The sequence below is a fragment of the Zingiber officinale genome, chromosome 5B (genome assembly GCF_018446385.1).
Source record: "Zingiber officinale cultivar Zhangliang chromosome 5B, Zo_v1.1, whole genome shotgun sequence".
Classification (NCBI taxonomy): domain Eukaryota; kingdom Viridiplantae; phylum Streptophyta; class Magnoliopsida; order Zingiberales; family Zingiberaceae; genus Zingiber; species Zingiber officinale.
Window position 1 is genome coordinate 18,269,890 of NC_055995.1, and position 25,955 is coordinate 18,295,844.

The 25,955-nt window shown below is 40.9% G+C and overlaps 1 protein-coding gene across 4 annotated transcripts in view; it reads left to right on the top strand.

Annotated features, from left to right (window-relative positions):
- Positions 1-19,095: 19,095 nt before the first annotated feature.
- Positions 19,096-25,955, top strand: part of LOC121984184 (protein EXPORTIN 1A-like) — a 46,224-nt gene continuing 39,364 nt past the window's right edge. For 3 of the 4 annotated variants that reach the window (XR_006112811.1, XR_006112812.1, XM_042536999.1), the window contains exons 1-11: positions 19,096-19,523; positions 19,993-20,109; positions 21,595-21,687; positions 21,789-21,860; positions 22,034-22,141; positions 22,208-22,290; positions 24,658-24,796; positions 24,925-24,993; positions 25,204-25,281; positions 25,409-25,471; positions 25,566-25,610. Coding sequence is in view for 2 of the 4 variants with exons in the window: in XM_042536999.1 (XP_042392933.1) it covers positions 19,428-19,523; positions 19,993-20,109; positions 21,595-21,687; positions 21,789-21,860; positions 22,034-22,141; positions 22,208-22,290; positions 24,658-24,796; positions 24,925-24,993; positions 25,204-25,281; positions 25,409-25,471; positions 25,566-25,610 (963 nt within the window). In the remaining 2 variants the exon portion in view is untranslated. The remainder of the gene's footprint in view (positions 19,524-19,992; positions 20,110-21,594; positions 21,688-21,788; positions 21,861-22,033; positions 22,142-22,207; positions 22,291-24,657; positions 24,797-24,924; positions 24,994-25,203; positions 25,282-25,408; positions 25,472-25,565; positions 25,611-25,955) is intronic. The other variant, XM_042536998.1, reaches the window with a different exon arrangement.

Genomic DNA, 25,955 nt, shown 5'->3' on the forward strand with positions numbered 1-25,955 from the left:
GAGGGTCCAATCACACATAATCACAATAAGCCATAATAGTTGGAGCCTGCAACCACAGAGTTAATCTATTTGCACATCATACTATTTTTATGCCTAAAATATGTATGACATGTGCATAATTAAACTAAAAACCAAATACACAGAGGCATAAACCTAGCTCTTATACCAATTGTTGGTTGCTACTCGGAATTGTTGGTGCAACCTTAGGTCAAGGTTGACCTGGTTGACCTGACTCGAGTTGTATTTTGATGTTTGACGAGAATAGAAAAGTTCTATTTTGATGTTTGACGAGAATAGAAAAGTTCTATTTTGATGTTTGACGAGAATAGAAAAGTTCTATTCTGATGTTTGACGAGAGTAGAAAAGTTGTATTCTGATGTTTGACAGAATACAAACTTGGGAGATTGTGGGTGCAATCTTTGGTCAAGGTTGACCCGGGGTGAGTCGACCTGATTCGGGAAATCCTGGTGAGTGAAGCCAGGTGAAAGTCCTGGTGAGTGAAGCCAGGCAGTTGGAAAGTTCTGGTGAGTGAAGCCAGGCAAGGGAAATCCAGATAGGTCAAGGTTGACCAGACATCTGGTGAAAAGTCCAAGCAGGGAGCTTGGCACGAGAAAAGTCCAAGTATAGAGACTTGGCACGGAAAAGTCCAAGCAGGGAGCTTGGCACGAGAAAAGTCCAAGTATAGAGACTTGGCACGGAAAAGTCCAAGCAGGGAGCATGGCACGAGAAAAGTCCAAGCAGGGAGCTTGGCACGGGAAAAGTCCAAGTATGGAGACTTGGCACGAAAAAGTCCAAGTATGGAAACTTGGCATAGGAAGTCGGAGAGGGCTTGGGAGCTCGTTCTCCGAACTGTGGTCAGAGAGGGCTCGGTAGCTCGTTCTCTGGACCGAATGGAGTCGGAGAGGGCTCGGTAGCTCATTCTCCGGACTAGTTCAGAGAGGGCTCGGTAGCTCGTTCTCAGGACCAAGTAGGGTTTAGGGCTGGGAGCTCTAAACCTGGATCGGTCTGGTGACCGATCAGTGACCAAACGGTTGGTGATCTGGTGACCGATCGGTAAGCTCAATTTTCTGCAGTCTGTTCTAGGAATGTGTCGAGTGAGCACCGAATAGGGGATGTACCATGAGACCGAAGAGGCATCCTCCCGATCGGTCCACGACCGATCGAACTATAGCGAGACCCATACATGTCGTTTTGGACTCGATCGAAAGTTTATGTCCCAAGACCGATCAGAGAAGGTCTGGACCGATCAGGGTGGAGTCTGATCGGTCCAGCTCTAGCCATTGAGTCACAACGGCTAGATTTCTGCTGTGTCTTCTGCCCTCTCGCAGGTTCGCAGGTTCAGGGATATAAAGGGGTCGAGTGCCTCTACAGTAAAATAGCCTCTCTTTTCTTTCTGATCTTACTGCAATCAGAGCTTTGCTGAGCTCTCATTTTCCTGAAGCTTCATGGAAGCTTCCTTCGGCTGGTTCCTGCTGTTGTAGGTGTTTCGTGAAGTTGCTGCTTCATCCAGTCGACGAGAAGGCAAGCTGTGTTTTTACATTCTTACTGCCTTTGTATTGTGCTGTATCTTTGTACTCCTATCTTGCTGTTGCAAGAAGTTTGTGGCGAGGTTTCTCCACCCAGAAGGAGTTTCTATTAGCCGGTTTTCCGGGGTCTCATCCACCGACGGATTGATAGGCTTCGTCCACCTTACGGACACGCCGAGGAGTAGGAGTATCATCTCCGAACCTCGTTACATCATCGTGTTTGAGGTTTGATCTTCTCCACTTTCGTTTCTACATTGTATTTTCACTGCGCTAACCTAAATTGTAGGAAGAAACGATAATTTGAGGTCGATTATTTACACCCCCCCTCTCTAGCCGCTATCCGAAGGTCCTAACAGGAATAACGTTCTAGTTCCCCTGTACAAAAATTTGTACAAGTATAGAACTATCCTAGCTACCCATGTGCTCTACTAAAGTTAAATTTGGATTGCAAATGATACTTAACATTATTAATCCAAATTGTCCTTCAAAAGTTAAACTTGGATTGGAAACGATATTTAATATTTTTACTCCAAGTTTAACCGATGTGATCTTTCTAAGTTAAACCATATTACAAAAGTTAATTAAATATCTATTTCAAATATCAGCTTTCAGGTTAAACATGGTGAGGCACTAGGCCTTCTTGGGTATGGGATCATCCACCACTTCCTAGACAAAGTCTTTCAAAGAAATCGAATATTTAACTTCTTACAGTAAACTAGGTTTAACTACAGAGACCTCAATAAAAGCATAATATCGAAATATGAAATCAAAAAATAAAATCAATAACAAAACGATAACCTAAAACCGATAGCCTCTTGTGTTTGGTTTTTCAAGATCTATATAAAGAATATGAACTAGTTATGATGCAGAAACAAATAACTAGTTATACCTTTCTTAGTAGCTTATAGACCTCTTGATCTTCTATTGTATTCCTCTCCTCCTCTTGGATGTTGTGTGGGCGACGATCTACCAAGATGAAATCCACCCAAGCTTCTTCCTTATCTTCCAAGTTTCGGCCACCAACTAACCTCCAAGGGATGCTAGATAAGAGAGCTTCTTTCTCTTCTTCTTCTCCTTCAAGCAACCGGCCACCAATAGAAAACCAAGCTTGATGCCACCAGCCTCCAAGAAAGAAAACAAAAGGAGAAGAGAGAAGGAAGAGGGTCGGCCACCAAGGGAATAAAAGAGAGGAGTCTTGGCCACAATAGAGAGGATGTAAAGCTTAGGTTGTTCTCAATGAGACACCCTCTCCTTCTCTTTTATAATCTTTGGTGAATCCAAAAAAGGAAAGTTTTAAATCAAAAGATTAAAACTTTCTTTTATTCCTTTACATGGCCGACCACCACTTGTGCATCAAACAAGGAAAGATTTTAAACAAAAAAAAAATTAAAATCTCTCTTTTAAAATCTCTTTTGAGGTTAGCTATAAAAAGCATGTTTTATAAAATTAAAATCTTCTCTTTTAGATCCTTTTGTGAATGTCTATAAAAGAAAATATTTAAAATAAAACTCCTTTTATATCATGGTTACAAAAAAGTAAAGTTTAAAATTAAAATCTTTCTTTTAAACATTATAGATAACTACAAATAAGGAAAGATTTCAAATCTCTCTTTTAATCCTTTGTAGAAAGATATAAAAAGAAATATTTTAAAATTTAAAACTCTCTTTTAAAACCATGTGGAAAGTATCATAAAAGGAAAGTTTTTTAACAAAATAAAAACTCCCTTTTATTTCCTTTTGTGATCGATCTAAAAAAGGAAAGTTTTATAATTAAAACCATCATTTTAAATCCTTTTAATGGATCTCTATAAAAAGAAAGATTTTACAAAAAATAAAACTTTCTTTTCTATATATGGATGGTCGGCCCCTTGCTTGGGCACCAAGCAAGGCTTTGTCGGCCCTACCTTGGGCTCCAAGCAAGGCTTGGTCAACCCTACCTTGGGCTCCAAGCTTGGCTTGGCCAACCCCTTGCTTGGGCTCCAAGCAAGCATGTGGTCGGGCCTTAAGCTTGGTTAAGAAGCTGGGCTTTGGGTAGATATAAGGCTTTATAAATAAGAGGCTACAACAAGGACCGAGAGGAGGAATTGGTTTTGGTCTCCCGATGAGCTTGAGCTTCCCATGTTCGCCTCGAACACTCAACTCAAGTTCATCAATAATAACTTTTACCACTAAAGAGTTATTATTGCACTACCGCACCAATCCCATATTACAATATGGGCTCCTTCTTATCATGAGTGGGCTAATCTCTCTGTGTTTAAGATATTAAATGCCCATTAATTAAATGAGTTACTAACAACTCACTTAATTAATATCTAGCTCCAAGAGTAGTACCACTCAACCTTATTGTCATGTCGGACTGAGTCCACCTGCAGGGTTTACATGACAATCCTTATGAGCTCCTCAAGGGGACATCATTAACCTAGATCACTAGGACACAGCTTCATTCTATAATCAACAACACACAATATAAATAATATCATTTCCCAACTTATCGGGTCTTTTGATTAACGAACTAAATCTCGCTCTTTGATAAATTAAAGAAATAAATATTAAGTATACGTGCTTGTTATTATATCATGATTAAGAGTACGCACTTCCATAATAACAGAGGTCCTGCTCTTTTTTACAGCCAGTGTAAAAAGAACAACCTCAAATGGTCATGCTCAATACACTTAGAGTATACTAGTATAATTTTATAGTCAAGATAAACTAATACCAAATTATACTACAACCATTCCAATGTTTTGTCTCATTCCATCTTGGTTGTGAGCAACTATTTATAATTTATAGGGAACTGATAACATGATCTTCTGTGTGACACCACACACCATGTTATCTTCAATATAAATTAAATGAATAACTACATTTAGCATATAAATGTAGACATTTGACCAATGTGATTCTTATTTCAAAATAAATGTTTATACAAAAAGCTAGACTTTTAGTATACATTCTAGCATGTCCGACAAGGCCTATCATACAATGCTTCAAACGGTGCCATCTGGATAGCTGAATGAAAGCTGTTATTGTAGGTAAACTCTACCAATGGCAAATGGTCCTCCCAACTACCTCCGAAATCTAATACACAAGACCTCAGCAAGTCCTCTAGAGTCTAAATGGTTTGCTCTGACTATCCATCAGTCTGCGGATGGAAAGCTGTACTGAAACGGAGTTGAGTGCCCAAGGCCTGCTGCAGACTCTGTCAGAATCGGGGCGTGAATCGAGGGTCCCTATCTGAAATAATACTCAAAGGAACTCCATGTAATATGATGATCTCTCGGCAATACAGATTTGTCAATCGATCCAGGGAATCAGTCTTTCGGATCGCTAAGAAGTGTGCCGATTTGGTTAATCGATCAATGATTACCCAAATCGCGTCATGGCCTCATCGTGTCCTAGGCAAACCCACCAAAAAATCCATGGTAATGTGTTCCTATTTCAACTCAGGAATAGGAATCCGCTGAAGTAATCTGGCAGGTCTCTGGTGCTCAGCCTTCACCTACTGACAGATAAGACATCTAGCTACGAATTCCGTAATGTCTTTCTTCATACCGTTCCACCAGTAGGAACGCCTCAAATCTCGATACATGTGGGTCCCGCCTGGGTGGATAGCAAATCGGGAGCGATGAGCCTCTTGAAATAACTCCTCCCTGACCGGGTGAGATGGAGGTACACATAACTAACCTCGGAAATATATAATACCCGCATTATCTCGGGTGAACCTTGTCTGCTACCCAGAAGCTATCTGGCTGCCAATGAACTAAAAATGCTGATCACTGGCATGGGCCTCTCGGATCCTTGTCCGGATCGACGACTGAGCAACTATAGTAACCAAAACATCTTGCTCTGTCTGTCCCTGCTCCTCAAGGCCCAACTCGGAGAAACCCTGAATCAAGTCTGTGACCGAAGCTCGGTGGCAAGTCAAAGTCCCTCTGGACTTCCTACTGAGTGCATCGGCAACCACATTAGCTTTCCCCGGGTGGTAGCTAATGGTATAATCATAATCCTTTAGGAACTCCATCCATCTCCTCTGTCGGAGATTAAGTTCCTTTTAGGTGAAAATATATTTGAGACTCTTATGATCAGTGGGAATCTCAAAGGTAATGTCGTACAGATGATGCCGCCAAATCTTCAAAGCAAAGATGATGGTGCATAGTTCCTAATTGTGTACAAGGTAGTTCTTCTCATGCTCCTTCAACTGATGAGAAGCATAGGAGACTACTCTGCTGTGCTGCATCAGAACAGCGCCCAAACCTTGAAGAGATGTGTCGGTATAAAGTACGAATTCATCCTCTCCAGCGGGCAAAACCAACATCGGAGCCGACACTAATCTCCGATTCAACTCCTAGAAGCTGGTCTCGCAGGCCTCAGACCACGTGAACTTCATATCTTTCCTGGTCAAGCGTATCAGTGGCATAGCTATGCGGGAGAAACCCTTGACAAAACGTCTGTAATATCCTGCTAGTCCCTAGAAACTACGGATCTCCTGTACTGATTTCGGCTGCTCCCAGCTGATGACAGCCTCGATCTTCTGAGGGTCTACTGAAATACCTCGGCTAGAGACCACGTGTCCCAAAAAAATGACCGAAGATAGTCAGAAAGCATACTTGCGGAACTTCGCGTATAGCTGATGTCGTCGAAGAGTCTCCAAGACTGTGCGAAGATGTTGTGCATGTTCCTCCTCGGAACTCGAGTATGTTGGAGGATCGGTGGCCGGCTTGAAGGGGGGTTGAATAGACGGCACCCCCAAATCGTTGCTTCCTATGATGTTAGCGCAGCAGAATACAAACAAACACAAATAGAAAGCTAAACACTAAATACAAGAATGGAAATGCAAACCGCTAACACGTTCGTTTAACGTGGTTCGGAGATTAGGACTCCTACTCCACGGCTTGTCCTTGAGGTGGACGATCCCTATCCGTCGGTGGATTAGCCCCCGGCAAACTCCGGCTATCTCAAGTCGCTCCTTGTGGGTGGAGAAACCTCACCACAAACTCACCAAGACCTCTTGGATTACACAAGCACTTGAGAACTCTTGTGACTACTAATTAGGCTTTAACCAAGTCTAATTTCGTCGCCTTGGCCGACCATACCAAGCTCCTTCTTATAGAGCTTGGAACAAATCAGAACCTGATTTTCCGGTTACCAGTCGACTGGTCCTCGACTGATGCCAGCCCAACGGCTCTCTCAACGGCTATCTGCTACAGTGTATCAGTCGACTGGTCCATACACCAGTCGACTGCTACAGTAAGCTACAGTAACTGCTACAGTGCCTCTACAGTGAAACCCTAAAACTAGGATTTTACTCCGAGTACAATCTCTCATGCACTCGTACCCTCACGACTCATTTGACTCTTCTTTGCAGCCTTGACCTCTTGCCTTCAAGCCTACTTCCTTTGGCTCTCGTCCCTCGGATGCATCCAAGCCCGCGGCTCGTCTTCAATGTCATCCTTCGCGTATGCCTCGAAGTCGCTTCCCTCGGCCCTTGTCCTCGCTGCCTTGTCCACGGTCCCTCGGATGCTTCATCCTTCACCGGACCCGAAGCCGTCAACCTGAGTCACATGTGTCACCTGCAGTCCTGCACAACTCAAGTACACATATCAAATAACAAGGGTAAACCTAACTTAAACCCTTTGCCCAAACACCAAAACACATGGTCCCGCGGACCATTGGGATTGCTCCAACAATCTCCCCCTTTTTGGTGTTTGGCAATACGTTTAAGTTAGGGAAAACAAATAGCAAATAAACATGCTAATACAATGGACTTACGATGCCAAGGCTACACACTTGGACTTACTCCGCCGAATGGACTTACGATGCCAAGGCTACACACTTGGACTTCTAATGCCGAATGGACTTACGTTGCCAAGGCTACACACTTAGCAACCGCCAAATGGACTTACGTTGCCAAGACTACACACTTGGCAACCGCCGAATGAAAATGCAAACATGCATTGGAACCTATCACAAGGCTCCCCCTACACCTACGCTCCCCATTGAGCTAGGATTTTTTCAAAGGGATTTTTAAGAACCTATCCCAAGGCTCCCCCTACGCAAAGGCACTAAAGGTTTTCCCAACTAAACATTAATTCTCCCCCTTTGCCTAACATCCAAAAAGGTCTCCAACAATATCCAAATTGTTGAAAATTTCTCATCCAAACTGACCCTAAACTCATGTATTAATCCCCCTTGGATCCCATACATCTAAGTGAGTTGACATGGTCACAAACCAATGCTGAAAACAGTTTCAGACTGGTATCAGTCGACTGCCCCAAGTGCCAGTCGACTGCCCCAAGTGCCAGTCGACTGCCCCCTTCGACAGAACCTTACAGAACCATTCTGTGGTCGAAATCTACTGTTACCAGTCGACTGGTATCGGCACCAGTCGACTGGTATCGGAAAAATGAGCTTACAGAACCATTCTGTGCTCAAAAACATTGTTACCAGTCGACTGGTATCTGTACCAGTCGACTGGTACCCTATTTCTGAAAAAATCAGCCTTTTCAGGCCACCTTCAGAAATGCACCAGAAATTCCCTAGACCTCCAAAAATTCCAAAATTTTGTGGAGAGGTCTATTGTACCCTTGTCTACTTGGGAAAAATACATTACAAAATGTATCTATTACCAATCCCAAGATTGACACAAAATCCAAAACTAGCTAAATGGTTCAATTGAACCTTGACCTAAAGTCCTAGTTTTGGCTTCCTTTTGATGTATTTTCCCATACCAACCCACAATGCATCCCTAGCATTGGTTTATATGGCATCTATACATCCAAACCAATTATCATGCTATATGACCCCAAATGTCATATTTCTTGCATGAAACACAATCCATGTGTACCAAATCCCTAGGTTTGAGACTCAAGTCCGTCTCTAAACCACTTGGCACACTCCATGGCTCCTCTAGACCCCCAAGTAGAACCCACCTGAGATCTATTGTCCATGGGTCCCAAATTGACTCTTGGAGCTCCCCCTAGAGCTCTTAACCTTAGCCACCTCCTTAGGTGACTCATCTATTGTGGCTAAACCACAATGATGTCCCTTAGAAGATCTCCTTATCTTCTTGACCTTGGATACATCATCCTTGCCATAATCATATGCAACCCTAGCATATTTCTTTTTATTGGCCTTGGATGACTCTCCCTTGCCCTTATCATGTGCCACCCTAGCACATGGTCTCCTTTTGACCTTGGAGGGACTAGATCGGTATCCCAAACCCGATCTATCATTGTTGGATTTTTGGCTACCCAACACCATACTTAATCCCTTAGATCCAACATTGAATCTCTTAAGGAATTTCTCTAAACCATCAAGCTTTGCCTTCAAAGCTTGATTCTCCCTTTCTAGGTTCCTAACCCTAGAGTCAATTTGTCCACCTTGGACATTCCTAGACCTACCCTTCCTAGGCATGTGTCTCCCCTTCTTGGGATTAATGACTTGGTTCTCCATTACCTTCTTCTCCTTAGGTAATGAGAATTTAACTTGCCTAGGTCTATCATGCATAGGTCTCCTAGGGTTATCTCTAACATTTACCCTATTCCTATCATGATATTTAAATCCAAGGTTTTGCATGGGTAAATAATAAGAATTATTCCTAGCATGCATGGAGGAATTTAAATTTGACTTCAAATTTAAATTAGGGTTTACCTTACCCTTTACCTTTGGAGCTCCCCCTTGACATGAGCCTCCATTCTTCCTCCACTTCTTTTCCCACATCTTCAAATGCGCCAACTTCTTGAGCTCTTTCTTCTTTGGGCATTTGGTGTGGTAGTGTCCCATGTCTCCACACGTGAAGCATCTAATGTGCTTCTTCTCTTTCTTCTTCCTACAACTCAAATTAGATTCAAAATGAATTGAATTGAGTTTAGGATATACCTCTTTCTTACCCAAAGGACACCTACTCTTGTAGTGTCCCTTTTCATTGCACCCGAAGCACACGATGTGATCTTTTGACTTTGCTTAGGTGGAGGTACTCACTAGGTTGACTTCCAAGACTTCTTCTTCACTTGTCTTGGATTCTTCCTCAACCTTTGAGGATGTCTCCTCATCCACACTAATGGATGGTATTTCTTCATCCTTCTCCTCCTCGGAAGTTGAGTGCTCATCACCTTTCGGTTGCTCCTCCTCCTCTTCTTGAGCTACTAAGCCCATCTCCTTGGGCTCTATCTCATCATGTGTAGGCAAAAGTTCTTCTCCTAGAACTTTCTTTACCTTGCTCCACAACTCATGGGCGTTCTCGTATTCACCTACACGATTTATCACGTTAGAAGGCAAAATTTCAATCAATATTGATATTACCTTTGAATTTGCCTCCGATCGTGTGGTTTGCTCCTCGGTCCAATGTCGTGGTCGGAGCTTCTTCCCTTTCTTGTCTTTAGGGACTTCGAATGGTTCCTCCACCACTATCATTGTGTCCCAATCCGTTTCGAAGAAGTTCTTCATCTTCACCATCCAAAAGGTGATGTCCCATAAGCTTCCTCCTTCGAACTTCGGTGGTTCTATCAAGTAGGCCATCTTCTTACTTCCTTGGCGGTTAGTCCAATGGAGAGCGTCCTCGCTCTGATACCACTTGTTGGAGGATCGGTGGCCGGCTTGAAGGGGGGTTGGATAAACGGCACCCCCAAATCGTTGCTTCCTATGATGTTAGCGCAGCGGAATACAAACAAACACAAATAGAAAGCTAAACACTAAATACAAAAATGGAAATGCAAACCGCTAACACGTTCGTTTAACGTGGTTCGGAGATTAGGGCTCCTACTCCACGGCTTGTCCTTGAGGTGGACGATCCCTATCCGTCGGTGGATTAGCCCCCGGCAAACTCCGGCTATCTCAAGTCGCTCCTTGTGGGTGGAGAAACCTCACCACAAACTCACCAAGACCTCTTGGATTACACAAGCACTTGAGAACTCTTGTGACTACTAATTAGGCTTTAACCAAGTCTAATTTCGTCGCCTTGGCCGGCCATACCAAGCTCCTTCTTATAGAGCTTGGAACAAATCAGAACCTGATTTGCCCGTTACCAGTCGACTGGTCCTTGCACCAGTCGACTTATGCCAGCCCAACGGCTATCTGCTACAGTGCATCAGTCGATTGGTCCATACACCAGTCGACTGCTACAGTAACTGCTACAGTGCGCTACAGTGCCGCTACAGTGGAACCCTAAAACTAGGATTTTACTCCGAGTACAATCTCTCATGCACTCGTACCCTCACGACTCATTTGACTCTTCTTTGCAGCCTTGACCTCTTGCCTTCAAGCCTACTTCCTTTGGCTCTCGTCCCTCGGATGCATCCAAGCCCGCGGCTCGTCTTCAATGTCATCCTTCGCGTATGCCTCGAAGTCGCTTCCCTCGGCCCTTGTCCTCGCTGCCTTGTCCACGGTCCCTCGGATGCTTCATCCTTCACCGGACCCGAAGCCGTCAACCTGAGTCACATGTGTCACCTGCAGTCCTGCACAACTCAAGTACACATATCAAATAACAAGGGTAAACCTAACTTAAACCCTTTGCCCAAACACCAAAACACATGGTCCCGCGGACCATTGGGATTGCTCCAACAGATTAGACCAATATGTCGTGGATGAAAATGATAATAATCTGATCAACATACTCCAGGAAGACGCGGTTCATCAAATCCATAAATACCACTGGAGCATTGGTAAGCCCAAATGACATTACCAAAAACTCATAATGGTCGTATCTCAGCATCCCCAATCAAATCTAAATACCCAAATATGCCTTACCTGCAACGATGTCAAGTTCTTCCTCTCTGCTGGCGACTGATGGCGAAGAAGGAAGACCCGGTGATGAGGTCTAGGGTACGGGTGCAGCAACTAGGGCTTGAATCTTTGCCCCTGGTTGAAACCCAATTCATGTAGAGGTGGCGCCTCGGATCGGGAAGACCAGCACTCGCCGGCGGTGGATCGAGAGCTAGGGCGCAGTGTTGGTGCAGGGGAGATCGGGAGTCAGGGGTCTCGGCTGACTCAGATCAAGAAGAAGGGCGACAGGAGATCTGAAGGGCGTCGAAGCCCTTGCTTATTGTGTCAAAGTTGCGCCTCAGCTTGGATAGGCGACCGACGATAAGCGTCGATCGACGTTCTAGGGCACGGAAAGGAGATCAACGGCTCCACCTTGGATGGTGCCAAGCACTCGGCGCTAGGGCAGAGAGAAGGCAGCTGAAAGCAATCGGGAGAAGGGCTCGACCGGCGATGGCTCGAGTGTTGTCGGCGCTTGGGCAGGGACGGAAGAGAAGGATTGCGGAGAGGGCGTCGGTAGTGGGTGACGCGAGGAAGAGGTCAGGAGAAAGGAAAGGACGGCGTCGTGAGAGAGTGAGGGAGGAAGTCAATCGGGTTGGGGGAGAAGAAGAGGAAAAGAGAAGATGAGGGGAAGAGGAAGGGGAGGAGACGAAGAAAGAAGAAGATGTATATCGTCAGCCACGGCTTAAATCGCGAGGAAGAAGAAATCGCTCTGCGCGAGGAGGTTAGGGCACGGGTTCGGCAGGGGAGAAAAGAGAGAAAAACAAAAGAAAAAAAAAAGAAAATCAACATTTCCTCGTTTAAATGGAGTAGTCTAAACAGGCTTTCCTGGGGTCCAATATTTAATCCCCCTTAAACTTGTCATACGAGCTCCGAACAATTCCTAGAAAATTTCTAAAAATTCCAAAAATTTTCCTTATGGTTATTCGCCCTTTTCGGTATTTTACATTTTGTAGGACGCTTCATCCCAAATCACCTTTTCTTCTTCTAGAATTTTGATATTAAGTAATTTATTCAGAAATGAGTCCTTTTCAATTACCTTTGCCTCATTTATTCCTTCGTATAGCTCGATGAGTTTATCCCAAAGGTCCTTTGCATTTTTGTATGAGCCGACATGGTTCAGTTCTTCCTTCGCGAGTCCATACTAGATAGTGTTCAACGCCTTGAAATTGATCTGGGTCTTTTTCTTGTCTTCCAGATTCCATCTTTCTAGATCAATTAGTACTTTTGTTGTCTCATCTATCGATTCATGGTATCCTCGTCGAAGTGTGAACTATTGATCGATGTTGATCTTTAGGTATACCTCCATCCGTTTCTTCCAATGTGAGAAATCGTCACCATTGAAGAGGGGAGGACGAACGGTGATGTATCCCTCGTTTTGGGCCATGAAACTTGCACACAAAGAAGAAAAGGAAAGAAGTCCCAAGACTAGGTCTTTGATTAGTAGTGTGGGAGAAGAGAGAAAATTTATTAAGACTCGATTGGTATTGCATCAATTCAGAGTAATTTGCAACGAAAAATTTTATCCAAAGAGGTAATTATACCAATTTGGATTATATCAAAACCCCAAAAAAATGAAAGAGAAAGGAAAGAAATCAAGAAAATCACCTCTTGCCTGATTGGTGGTTGCACCAATTCAGAGCGGTACCTGCTCTGATACCACTTGAAGGATCGGAAAAATGCAAGGGGGGTGAATAACGATCTTCGAAAATCGATAGCGAATTAATAACAAGTACGCAGCGGAAGAATAAAAGAAGAAAAGAAAATAGAGAAGCCAAGAGCTAACACAAGTTGATTTTATTTGGTTCGGAGCCTTCGACGACTACTACTCCAAGGCTCGCACTCGACGAGTGCTTTCATTAGATAATTCACTAACAGTTCGAATGGTTATAAATTGAGTGCAGGAACTATATATGAAAATTATCGACAACAAAGAAAGTGAGAAAATCTTGATCGCCGGTTGTCGGAAGAGCATCACAACGTCGCAAGAACTTTTTTAGAGCATCGAGCAAGAGTGAAAGTCGTAGCAATTGTTTTTTGATGCTTCTGGTCGAAGGCCTTTAAATAGATCCATTCCAAGCACCTGGAACCCCTCCGAGCGCCTGGGCCACAAGGCTCGCCCAATTGACTCACTCCACATCAACTTATAGATGATTTTTCGGATTTGGGCCCCTGGACTGAGCCCAGGCGCCCGGACCACTAGGGCGCTCCAGACACCCACTCGGGAGACCCTGCTTCAGGTGCCCGAATCTCTTTCGGGTGTCTGGACCCCATTTTCTTCAACAGCTTTTTCTTGTAAGAAAAAGGTTAGTCCAGTCGATAGAAAATATTTTTACCCTACAAAATAGAGTTAGTATAACATAATAAAATATGAGTAACAATTAGATCCTGGTCTTAGGAATTCTGTCTTCCTGAGACCAGAATCTAGTTAAGATTTTAGTTTAGGTTTCCCAAATGGTCCTAAGCTGGACCAACGCCTACAGTTCTTTCAACGGGGAAAGCGTCCTCACTGGATCTCTCCTCCAGTTGCTTACCTTTACTTACCACTTGCAGTCACTTGACTTGCCTTTGACCCACCAGGTTTTCCTACCAGTTGTCAGGTCCGCAGACCCAACTGGACTTCGACCGTTTGTCAGGTTCCATAGACTCAACCGGACTTTCCGCCAGATATCGGGCTCCGCGGGCCTATCTAGACTTCCCACCAGCTATCAGGTCCCACAGATCTAGCTGGATTTTAGCCCGGTGTCAGGTCCTTCATACCAGTTAACTCCTGCACACTTGGTCGAAAGGTCAAACAAATACAACATCTAACTTTAACCTATTTGTCATACATTAAAACTAGATTATTAGTGCAGCTTGTACCAACACTATCTGGACTTTATGCCTATTATCAGGTCCTCTGACCTAACTAAACTTTAGCTTGATGTAAGTTAACTAGACCCATCAATTCCTGTACACTTGGTATAAGATTAGATCACACAACATCTAACTTTAAACTATCTATCATTCATCAAAGCATGAGTTTAACTATTAGTGATAATTGCACCAACACTTTCATATTGAATTCTGCTTGGATATAGCTGCGGCATCGAAGCATGAAGGTGAGGGGTCACGAATGGATTCTAGGTTAAGGGAGAGGGAGCTACGAAGGGCGTTGATGGTGCCAACGAAGTTACAACCGAGGCGCTACCACTTCTTGGGTGGCGGCAAGGCCACGGAGGGGAAGGCTGGGAGGACGATGACGATAAAGAAGAAGAGTTGTAGGTTGCAAGATGATGACATGACAGCAGGGTGGAGGTGTCACGCCCCCCGGGGAGTCCCTATCGGTGAAATTTTGACAGTATCTTCCCTGTACGGGTGACAATCTGGAGCCTAACTACACAGCCTCAAGGCCTCTTAATCCTCGGCCAACACGACCGGAACACATACAATAATTAAATAAATAATCCATGCAGTTTATATAGTACAACCTCCGGCTGACAATCACAACCACGCAGTTTAATAAAAACCTACTCTACTACAACGAGGAAAACACAACCTATAACGTAAAAACTACCGCAGCGAAAAACATGAGCATCATACCCGAATTACGATATAAAATCCACGAGTGCAAGACACACGCAGCACCAGTATGTATATACATAACAAGAAAACAAAGACTGAAAATAGAAAACCGTTACAACACGAAGTGGGGACTAGTGACTGGAACCTCCTAATAGCTTCAACTTGAAATATGAAAATAAAGCAACGGGGTGAGTTCAATGAACTCAGCGGGTATCAAGCTAACATGCATAATAAGATATAGCTATCAGTAATAATTATGGAGTACAGTCTTCTGATCAATAACAGGAAATGCAAAAACTGAATAAACAAAGAAGCTGTACTCACCATGACCTCCTATCCGGATATAAGGGTCGTCAGTCCAAATACCTTATGTCTTTTGTATGCATGTCAATCATATGTAACTACCAAAATACAGCATCCAAAATGCAGTAATCACAAGCAATAAATGCAATCCATGCATATGATGCAAATGTCCTGGTCACCCCTAATGCCAGTCAGCCACCTCACACGCGATGGTGAGGTCGAGTGGGTAAGGTTGTGACAACTGTGCACTCTGCCATCACTACTCTTGAGTGACCGAGTGGACAGGATGCTGTCGGAGTACACCTATCCTCCTACCCCAAACAGAGTGGGGGAGCCAAAGCTTTCATCTCCTTGTGTCATAGTCAAGAGGAGGGATCCCTGGCCACTACCACGCTGCAGTCACACTACCCATGAGCGAACCAGTGGAGCTCTGACAGAGTAAACTGCAAACACACCTTGCCTGAAATACCACTAACTCATGAGTGGTTGTGTGTGTGCAGGTCATGTAACTAGCGATGTGCTCAACAACAATGGAGTCGATAATCACATAGTCTGTAATTATGCAAAATAGTGCATGACACTAAGCATGTAAATCTTGAAAATACCAGCCTCCTCATAATGTGTACCAAAAAGGAAATTAAGTCCATAACAATGATCTATGTACATATGCCAGATGATAAACCTAGGTACACATGCCAAGTAACAAAACTGGGTACACAAGCTAAGTATATCTAGTAGCTAGACATGTATCCGGTAATGCATTGTATGTCACTACATAAGTACATATGACAAGAATCAAAAAGGACATACACATAAATGCACAACAGATAATAAAATAGGTATACTACGTAGGGGTGTAATCGAGCCGAGCCGAGTCGAACTCTTGGATGTTTGAGTTTGGCTCGTTTATAATCGAGTCGAGCTCGAGCTTTATTTAACGAATATATTCATGGCTCACGAGCTTATTCGAGCTTTTATCGAGCATAAACGAGCTTAATAAATATAAATTATAAATTTAAATATTCATTAAAAAGTAAATTATATATTTTTAAAAATTTATAATATTCTTGTTAAAATTTATAATTTTATTCTAATAAATAAATTTAATAAATTTATCTATGTTTTTCATAAGTAGAGTGTAAAATCTATAAATTCAATATCAAAACTATTATTTTTTTAATTTAAAAGTTGATTCATGAGCTTAACGAACATGTTCACGAGCTAATGAGCCGAATATTATGAAGCTTGAGCTTGGTTTGTTTATCTTAACGAGTCTCATTAAACGAGCTCAAACGAGCTTTTATCGAATTGAGCTTCGAATAGTTCACGAGCGGCTTGGCTCATTTACACCCCTAATACTACGGGTATTAAGTAGTGACATACCAAGCAGATATCAACATAACTATTACTACTAGTTATAACTCACTAAGCATACCAGAATGATAATATCAAAAAGATAAGTCAAAGGTACTCGTCTCAAAAATGAAGATCGTATCAGATAGATCCCACGTCGAGACGCCGTCCGAATTAAAGTCCTATAACAACATTCATATAATTTTAGCTAATTCCAAATGCAACTAGCTAAACTAAATCCTATTCTCATTAGGAACCTCAATTTGGATTGTCCTAAACAATCCAACCAAATTAGCTAACCCAAATTGGATCCATCATACTCATTTATCAATTCCTCTATAACAATAACCACTGCATTGGATTTGGATATACCTAAGCATTCACAATCAGATTAAACCAATTAAGCCTTAAACATTTTATACTTGTATCGGTTATGCTAAACATGAACCAAGTCCAACAACTCACCTAATATAGGAGTCTCATCTGTTGACTCACAGCCGGGGTCTTGTTGCCAGGAATTGTGGCCGGAGGGACACTTGCTTCTGGAACTTTGTGGCTGGAACTACAATGAAGTCATTGCCCCCTTCAATTCCAACATCCCAATCATAATCAATACAACCACCTCTAAGAATTCAATCCTCATTCTTAATTCACAACATTTAGCTAACAACTTACCCAATTATTCATCACATCTAGCCGGAACAGTGTTGCTTGGTCGGTACAGTGAATCTGGTTGAGTGCTTCACCTCAGAGCAGAGGAACAGATTTGATACTAACCCTAGATATAGAGGGTTAGCCGGAGGGGATCAGAGGTCAGAGCTACAGCGCACAGATAAAGCGATGGCAGATCAACAGTTAGGGCACGAGGATGAGGAAACCTGGAGAAAGAGAAGAGTCGGCGTCAACGCTAGGGCAAGAGTCAGGGAGAATCAAGAGAGGAAGGATCGGTCGAGGCTAACTTACCTTCGGATCCCTGAATGCCCACCCACGGCGACGATCGGGTGGCACAAGCTCGATGAAGTGGCGACGGGCGGTGGATTGAAGCTAGGGCACGACCAACAGAGGGTTCAAACGCTCGGCTTCCAACGAGCTATTGTGTCCACGATAAGGAGAGGGGAGAGCGTTGGCAGCATCGGCGATCGGAAGGCGCGCACTAGGCCAATCGATGCAAGGAGACAGTGGTGCGATCGACTCGAGGAAGAGAAAGCAGGCGTCGGGTGAAGGAGGAAGAATCAGGGTGTCGGCGCAGAGAGAGGAAGGGTTTTTGTACGCGTGGGAAGAGAGGAAACGAAGTGATGCTGGGTTGGGGAAGATGAAGAGGGTCGGCGTCGCAAGAGGGGAGGCGGCGTCGGGTTGGGGGAAGAATCGGACAGAGAGGGAGAGAAATGAGAGGAAAAAAGAAAAGAAAAATTACCTTAGATATCTTTAATTAAACTTAAGATAATTCCTAAATCAACTCTTGCTTTTGAGTATTCTAAATAGGTTTTTCTCAACTCTTATGATTATTTGTCCTTTTTCATATTTTACAGGAGGAGACACCTTGATGGCTGCCCCGCTTTTGGTTCGTGGATGATGAGCATAGTGGAGATGTGATAGAGGAAGAGAAGAGAAAAATATTCCGCATAATTTGGACGGATGATAAATAGCATAAAAAATGGTCCGGGATAAACTTAGACCATCCACATCAGTATCCTCATCCAAAATCTAAAATTTAGTGTAAAAGAACTACTTTATTAAATTTAGATATCTATTTTCCACTGCATGATACATCAGCTTCCCTATAATTTGTCATATGTTTATTTTTTTATTATTTTTTCTCTTTCCTTCATATTTTTTTATTATTAGAGGGAGGAAAGAGATAGAGAGAGAGAAATTTTTTATTAATAGAGGAAGGAGAGAGAAATTTTTTATTATTAAAGGGAGGCGAGAGAAATAGTATTTTAATGTTTAGGGAATAAAATCCATTCCCTAAATTTAAAGAACTACTATTCATAAAATGTATATTTAGGGAATGAGTAGGGTACCTGATGCGGATATTTTTTTAATGCAAAATGTAAAATTTAAAGTAAAAGTTTAATTTAGGGTAATTGATATGGATGCTCTTACAAACCCATTCGTTTATTTTTTAATAGCGAGTAAACAGGAAAAAAAAAAAAAATTCATCAAGTAAACTACATATTTTTTTTCGAGTAAATCTTGCTGGCCAGAATCTGGCCAGCTAGAAATCTCTATCTCCCAATTAAAATATATACATGGACATGCATATAATTAATATGACCATATAAAATTACTAAAATACCTATACATATGCATGTATATATTCTAACTGATCAAATTCTGACCATTTAGTAATACTTTTTTTTTCCCCTCACTGACATCCATCCTCCCAAGTAAATGACTCATCAATCTGTACGATTAAACGCCTAAATTACCCCGCCTCGGCGCCTCATCCGAAAAGGACGCCCGGTACGATTTATGCCGGCCCCATATCCCCAACGTTTTTGGATTTCGCAGTTCCCACCAAGCCAGAGTGGCTGTATCGTAATTAGTTCCCAGTACCCTGCCGTTTTTCCTTCCCCGCAAAACCCCAAGGCCGCTTCCCCAATCTCCCACGGGCACTCTCTTTCGTCTCGAGTCCGCCCTCAATTGTTTTGTCGACCACGGAAGAGGCGGACGAATACAAAGAGAAGCGTGAGCGAGACAGAGAGAGAAAAAAAAAGGTGAAAAGGGAAAGGAAAACCTTTCGGCATTCGAACCCAATCCGCGCGCGCGGCGGAGACGAAGAGGAGAAGGGCTAGGGTTCTAGGGACTCCCTTGCCCGTTGTTCTCTTCACCACTCCGCTCGTTTCGAGATTGCTCAACAGTTCGAGGGCTTCTAATTGTGCGCTTTCTAAATTTTTTCTGGCTGGATCTGCGGTTCGGTGTGATGGCGGAGAGATTGAGGGATTTGAGCCAGCCGATCGACGTGCCCCTTCTGGATGCGACCGTGGCCGCGTTTTATGGAACGGGATCCAAGGAGGAGGTTTGTTTGCTCGCTTGTGATTAGAGTTGTCTTTGTTTCCTTTTTTGGTTCTCCGTCGTGTGTGTGTTTTGACGGAGTTGCTGTTTCTCTTGTGCGGGCGGTCCCTGAAATTTGCCATGGTTATTTGATTGTGTTTTGGGTGTGTTTGCTACTTTATCCTTTAGTACCGACCAACTTAAGTGTAAATGAATTTCTTCTAGAATAATGCCACTCGTTTCTTGTTTTCCTTGCAACGGTCTTGTACATCAGTTGTTTGACTGTGGATTCAAATAAATTTGCATTTTATTGTGAGAATTTAAATTTAAATCTAAATAAACGTGTTATTGAAAAAGGTGCTTTGTTTACGCTTGCAGTCTGTTGAGTACTGCAATGAGCAATTGTTCTAGTTGTTAACTCATTGTTATATTCTAATGTAAAAATTGAATTGTATTAATAATAGAGCTGATTCATGATTGTTGGTTTTTCACAGAGGTCAGCTGCAGATCAGATATTGCGAGAATTGCAAAACAACCATGACACCTGGCTACAAGTGGTTCACATTCTACAAAATTCACAAAACTTAAATACCAAGTTTTTTGCCCTACAGGTTAGTAGAAAACTGTTGTTTGCTTCATTTCTTTATATGCTTCTTAAGATGGTACAAAATTAGACTTGTCACATGTTGGTATCCAACTCTGATATGTTTATTTCACATCACATATTTCTCAAGTTAATGAGTAGTCTACACCTTCTAGTTACAATTTTAGTTTCTGCTTGCATATTCTTATTTTGGTTTTGTTAGGATAACATAATATGATTTGAAATTCTGTGTTGTTCTGGGCGGCAATCGGCATAGTCAAAATGTTCTAAATCACCAAAACTCGATGTTCATTGACACAGCTAATCTCATGTCGTCTATACCAATTAGGATTGTACTATGTTGACCCAGACGATTATTTTAACTGCCTTTTCTTTCATGTGATGTTATCAGAGAGTAAAGCTTAGTTTGACACACTTCTGCAGCTGTGAATGGTGTTAAGAAAAGCAGCTGTAAATAATGGTCTTAAAAACTCAGAAATCCTAAAACTGACTCCAACCTAAATTAATTTTAAATCTTTGGTTGATTCTATTAATTTTACTTTTAAGAATTGAGTCTCCTTTCCTTCTTCCTATCCCAGCTTGACAAGGATTAATGTTTTTTCTCTCATAAACCTGACCTAATTTAACCAATTTTCATACAAGTAGAGACTTTGACCTCAAATTGACTTGGACTAATTCCATAGATATAAAAGAAATTTTACCAAAAAATTAGCCAGTTAAATTCAACTTGACATGTACTGTGGAATCCAATTCAACCAGGGTTTGTCCTGCTTTCCTCCTATCTCAACTGAGATTGGTTAGATTTGGACTAAACCTGACTTGAAACTGTGATCATTTCTAGTTGGAAATAGTACTGGGAAAAATTGGCTAAAGTATAGTTCCCTGGAAATTTAAATAAGCTAGGAAAGCTTCTGTGATATGGTATCAGTAGTTGAGATGTTTTATATATATTTACACGGTGAGAGTTAAAATGGCTAAAACAGAAATGGTTAATGAGTAACAATTTCCATAGTGTAATGGTTACTTTGCGTTTGAATTATTATATAAAACTAGCCTAAATAATGAATGTGAGATATATTTTTTTTTAAAATATCCAACAAATAAAAATAAATATACCTGTAATCTTAAAATTACCATTACTAGTTTTAATGATAAATTAAGAACATAAATTTGTGAAGTACTCTCTTAAATATACATCTAATTGATTAACCTAGATATTTAAGAATAATATGAGGTTTGTGATATGGGACATAATGAAGGTAACATATCATAAAAATGCTAAAGTTCTTGTGAAATATAACAGATGGTGCTTTCCTACAAAATCTTTATGAAAGTCCTTTTGGATGAAATTATTTAAAACTAGTCAAATTAGCTTTTGTGGACAAAACACATTCACACAACTTAATTTGAAAATTAATGTGCATTTCCAGGCATATTTTTATGTAGTATTGAGCCTGTTAACCAATGATTTTCTGCTATACCCATCTCTTAGGTACTAGAAAATGTCATTAAATACAGATGGAATGCGTTACCAGTTGAACAACGCGATGGAATAAAGAATTACATATCTGATGTCATTGTACAAGTAAGTATCAATTTGTTTGTAAATGTCTGTTTTTTCTTCTTCACTTGCCATTTCAGTCCCAACTATTTTTAATTGTTTGTCACCTTTGAACTTTTAATCAGCTTTCTAGTAATGAATCCTCTTTCCGGAAGGAGCGATTGTATGTTAATAAGCTTAATGTCATATTAGTGCAGGTAATCCACTGATTCCTCACTATTATATTTTCCAATGTCCCTTTGGTTGTTGTATTCAATTATTAGCCTTTTTGACTGCTGGTTTCCATTTTGATAAAAGATGTAGTAGGTGAACTGGCCCTTATTTCTATATTCCCCACATTTTCCTTAATCCCATACATTTTTCCATGCAGGTCTTAAAGCATGAGTTGCCAGCCAGATGGCAGAGCTTCATTCCTGATCTTCTCTCAGCTGCAAAGAGCAGTGAAACAATTTGTGAAAATTGTATGGCTATACTAAAGGTATATATCTCCTTAATAATTGCATTCTGGCAAATATGAATGCTAAAAAGGTTGTCAATTATGCAGCTTTTGAGTGAAGAGGTTTTTGATTTCTCAAGAGGAGAGATGACTCAACAAAAAATAAAAGAACTAAAGCAGTCATTAAATAGGTATGATTTATATGATCTTTGTTTGGCTTCCTGTTTATCTGCTGTATAGACTCGTATTGTGGTAGTATAGGGATCTTGTATTACCTCACAAATGGTAGACAGAACTATTGGTTAATATGATTGTAATTGTTATGATCTGATTGCAGTCTCTTCTTATTTGGGATCTCTGTGATGCCAGTCAGGTGGTTATTGCTTCCTGTACTGGAATTCTTAAAATTGACAAATGTTAATCTGGATCAACTCTGCCAATCTGGGTTTGTTTTGAGGGACCAAACATCAAATATCAGCCAATATGCACTATGAGGCTCATGTTATTACCTTATTCTAAAACTTTTAAAAATTTAGAACAAATTATAGGATTGAAATATGCGATAGAGGAGGGAGGGGAGGGGGGTGAATATTACTCTTTTGAAAAACTAATTTTCTTTTGAAAACTAAATAGAGATAAGGAGCGGACTAACTAAAAATTAGAAGACACATTTGGTTACTTGGTTCACAGTCCAACGACTACTACTCCAAAGTCTATGATTTCTTGGACTGTTTCCAAATGGGCAAATCACTAAAGCTCTCCTCTCTGAAAAGCTTCCAGAGAAGGATGAAACACGTACAAGAATGAGGGAGATGGTAACATACTACTATTCCTTTCTTTAAAATAAATGGAAGTAAATCAAATGTACCAACAACAAAAGATGGAATTCGGGTGTAGTTTGTCGGAGAGCCTTTTGGTGTAGTAGGAACTTGCCCTAACGAAGCAAAAGAGAGATGGATCAATGAGAGAAATTGATACTTAGCCTTGGACCTTGAGGCTCTTTTTATAAACTTTTCATTCGTTTGATCGAACTCCAGAATCTGCCTGGCTTCACATTCAGGTTCACGATCTGCCTAAATCGTATCTTCCACGAAATTAGCCTTTATCGGTCAATCGACTTTCTATTTGACTGAACAACCGAATTATCTTTTGTTGCTCGATCTAATCTTATTTGATCTTCGCTTACCAAATGTGTTTGGTTGGCCGACTCCTTTGGTCGACTGACTCCTTGTTCGATTGACAACCCTATTATTTCCTTTGTTACTTGTTCCAATCTCATCTTATCTCAGGTTACCAAAGGTGTTCGGTACTTCTTGTTCAGTAAACCCTCATTTCCTTCTTTGCTGAATCTCAATCTAATTTGAGCCTGATGGGATCGGTAGACTAAACCACTTTGTTCGGTCCACCGAACCCTTGGATCAACCCGAATTTTATTTTTATGCATGAATGAGTCTGACAGATAGATCTTGACTTAGAAACCTTTGTTGGTTTCTTTAGTTGGATCAAACGCCTAAGGTTGTCCCGATTGGGGCGCATCCTCACTATCTTCCAAAACGGAAAACCTCTCCAGGATTTACCTTACATGCCAAACATCCACGGACCTGCTTTGACTTCTACTTGTGCTCAATGTTCGATCGACCTACCAAGACTTTTCCTTCCTTAATGTCCGGTCACCATCAAGTACTCTCATCTGGTCTTGGTGTCTGGTCCTTCCGATCCACTAAGACTCCTTGCTTAGTGTTTGATTCTCCTGACCTACTAGGTCTTTCCGATGCCTAATGTCTGGTCTTCTTGACCCATTAGGACTTTCCATGTTAAGTGACCTTCACACTTAACTAACATATTAAACACATAATGTCTAACTTTAAACCCTTGCCAGACTTCAAAATACAACTTCAATTATCGGTGATGACTACACCAACACAAACATGTTTAATTGTGTTTAGAATACCTTAATGCCTAGAGCAAAGGTCTAGAGGTGACCCCTTTTTGGGTGGTCTCCAGGGGACGATGATTTGATATTCTAGCAGTGCGGCCTTACATGCAACTAAATAGAAGAAGAAGCTATATATATCTAATTCCAAATTGTTGTGATACATGGAAGTAATATTGATTTAATATCCTAACATGTTTAATTGTTAATGAAATCAACATTTCAAAGAAATATTTATTATTGTAAATTAAAGGCTAAAATAAAGAAATTGCGATGGAACTGCATTCCAATGTTTTTATCCATTGTTTGGCCTACCATTTAAGATGCTTCATTTGGTAGACTAAGACCTTTAATCACATAAAAAGTTTATATTTATTCACTCATGAGTTCAATTTACACTCTTACACAGTCTTCTCCTTTACTTGAGATATCAATTTTGAAACTACTGCTTCAATGAAGCTCTCCTTTGTTCACTGCATGATTAAGGTCATTTCATTGAATGTTGGAATGACTGATAATTGAAATTCTATGTAATTTTGCTTGTCATTCTGTCGCAATGATGTCATGTTCTTTTAAAAAGGTTTTACCACCTCGTATTTTGGAATGAAATATACTTTCTTATCAGTGAATTTCAGCTCATCCATGAGTTGTGCTTATACGTGCTATCAGCATCTCAAAGAACAGAGCTTATCCGAGCTACTTTGGCAACACTTCATGCCTTTCTATCATGGATTCCACTTGGCTATATATTTGAATCTCCGCTGGTTTGTTCTTTGATGACCACTTATTGTTTTATTAATCAATGTTGTTGTCATGTGGTAGCTGATTCAACAAAATTTTTCAAAAATGTTGAGGTGAAATTTACTATAATGTTTTGATAATGTTTTTTCAGTTGGAGATACTCTTGAAATTCTTTCCCATGGGATCGTACCAGAACCTTACTCTGCAGTGTTTGACAGAGGTTCATGCCTTATATAATTTCATCTTACACTTATTTTATGCTGTCTTTATGCTACTATCTAGTAAAGTAGTTAATCTTCATCCATGATCAAACAATATTTAGGCTAGTGTCGTGAATTTGAATGTAGTAGCGATTAGGTGGTTATCTTCACGGCTACTGATAATTAGATTTATTTTATAATGGTATGTAAAGATTTCTCCTAACTTTTAGGTTGCAGCGCTTCAGTTTGGTGACTTTTATGATCCACAATACGTGAAGATGTATACAATATTTATGGTACAATTACAGGTATGTTTGTTTTAATGGTCTTTCCCTATTTGTATTTCTTATACCTTTGATTTCTGTTTTTCTTTGTGTTGTCTATTCATTCTCACATTATGTTGACAGTTATAGTCTTTACTATTTTAACATGTAGACTATTATCCCTCATGGTACAAATTTCGCAGAAGCATACACCAATGGTTCTAGTGAAGAGCAGGTATCCACAGGGATCAGTTGTGTAAATTTGTTTGTGCTAATAGTTTAATTAACTATTGCTGTGGGTAAACTATGCTAATTCTATCTAATTGTAGGCTTTCATTCAAAATCTTGCGCTCTTTTTTGCTTCATTTTTCAAGGCAAGTTTGTTCCTCTTTAGCTTTTACTTCTTGAAGTTGATTATTTATTCTAGCACTCAAATTGCATATATATATATATATAGTATAGGGATGGGAATGTTCTATATCATCTCTTTTAATACAAAATTTCTTGGCAGGTAGTGGCTTTCTTTGTTTGTTTAAAAACGTATTTGAGCTAACATGATTGTGTTCATTGATTATTTACATCTAGCTACAAGATTTTGATCTCTGATAAATACGGCAGATAAGTTGCCATTAGAAAGACCACACAATTTCTTCAGATTAAGCTTGGTGTCAATTTTAATCTTTTGAGATTGTTCTAATTTGGTCATTTTTGACTTCTCT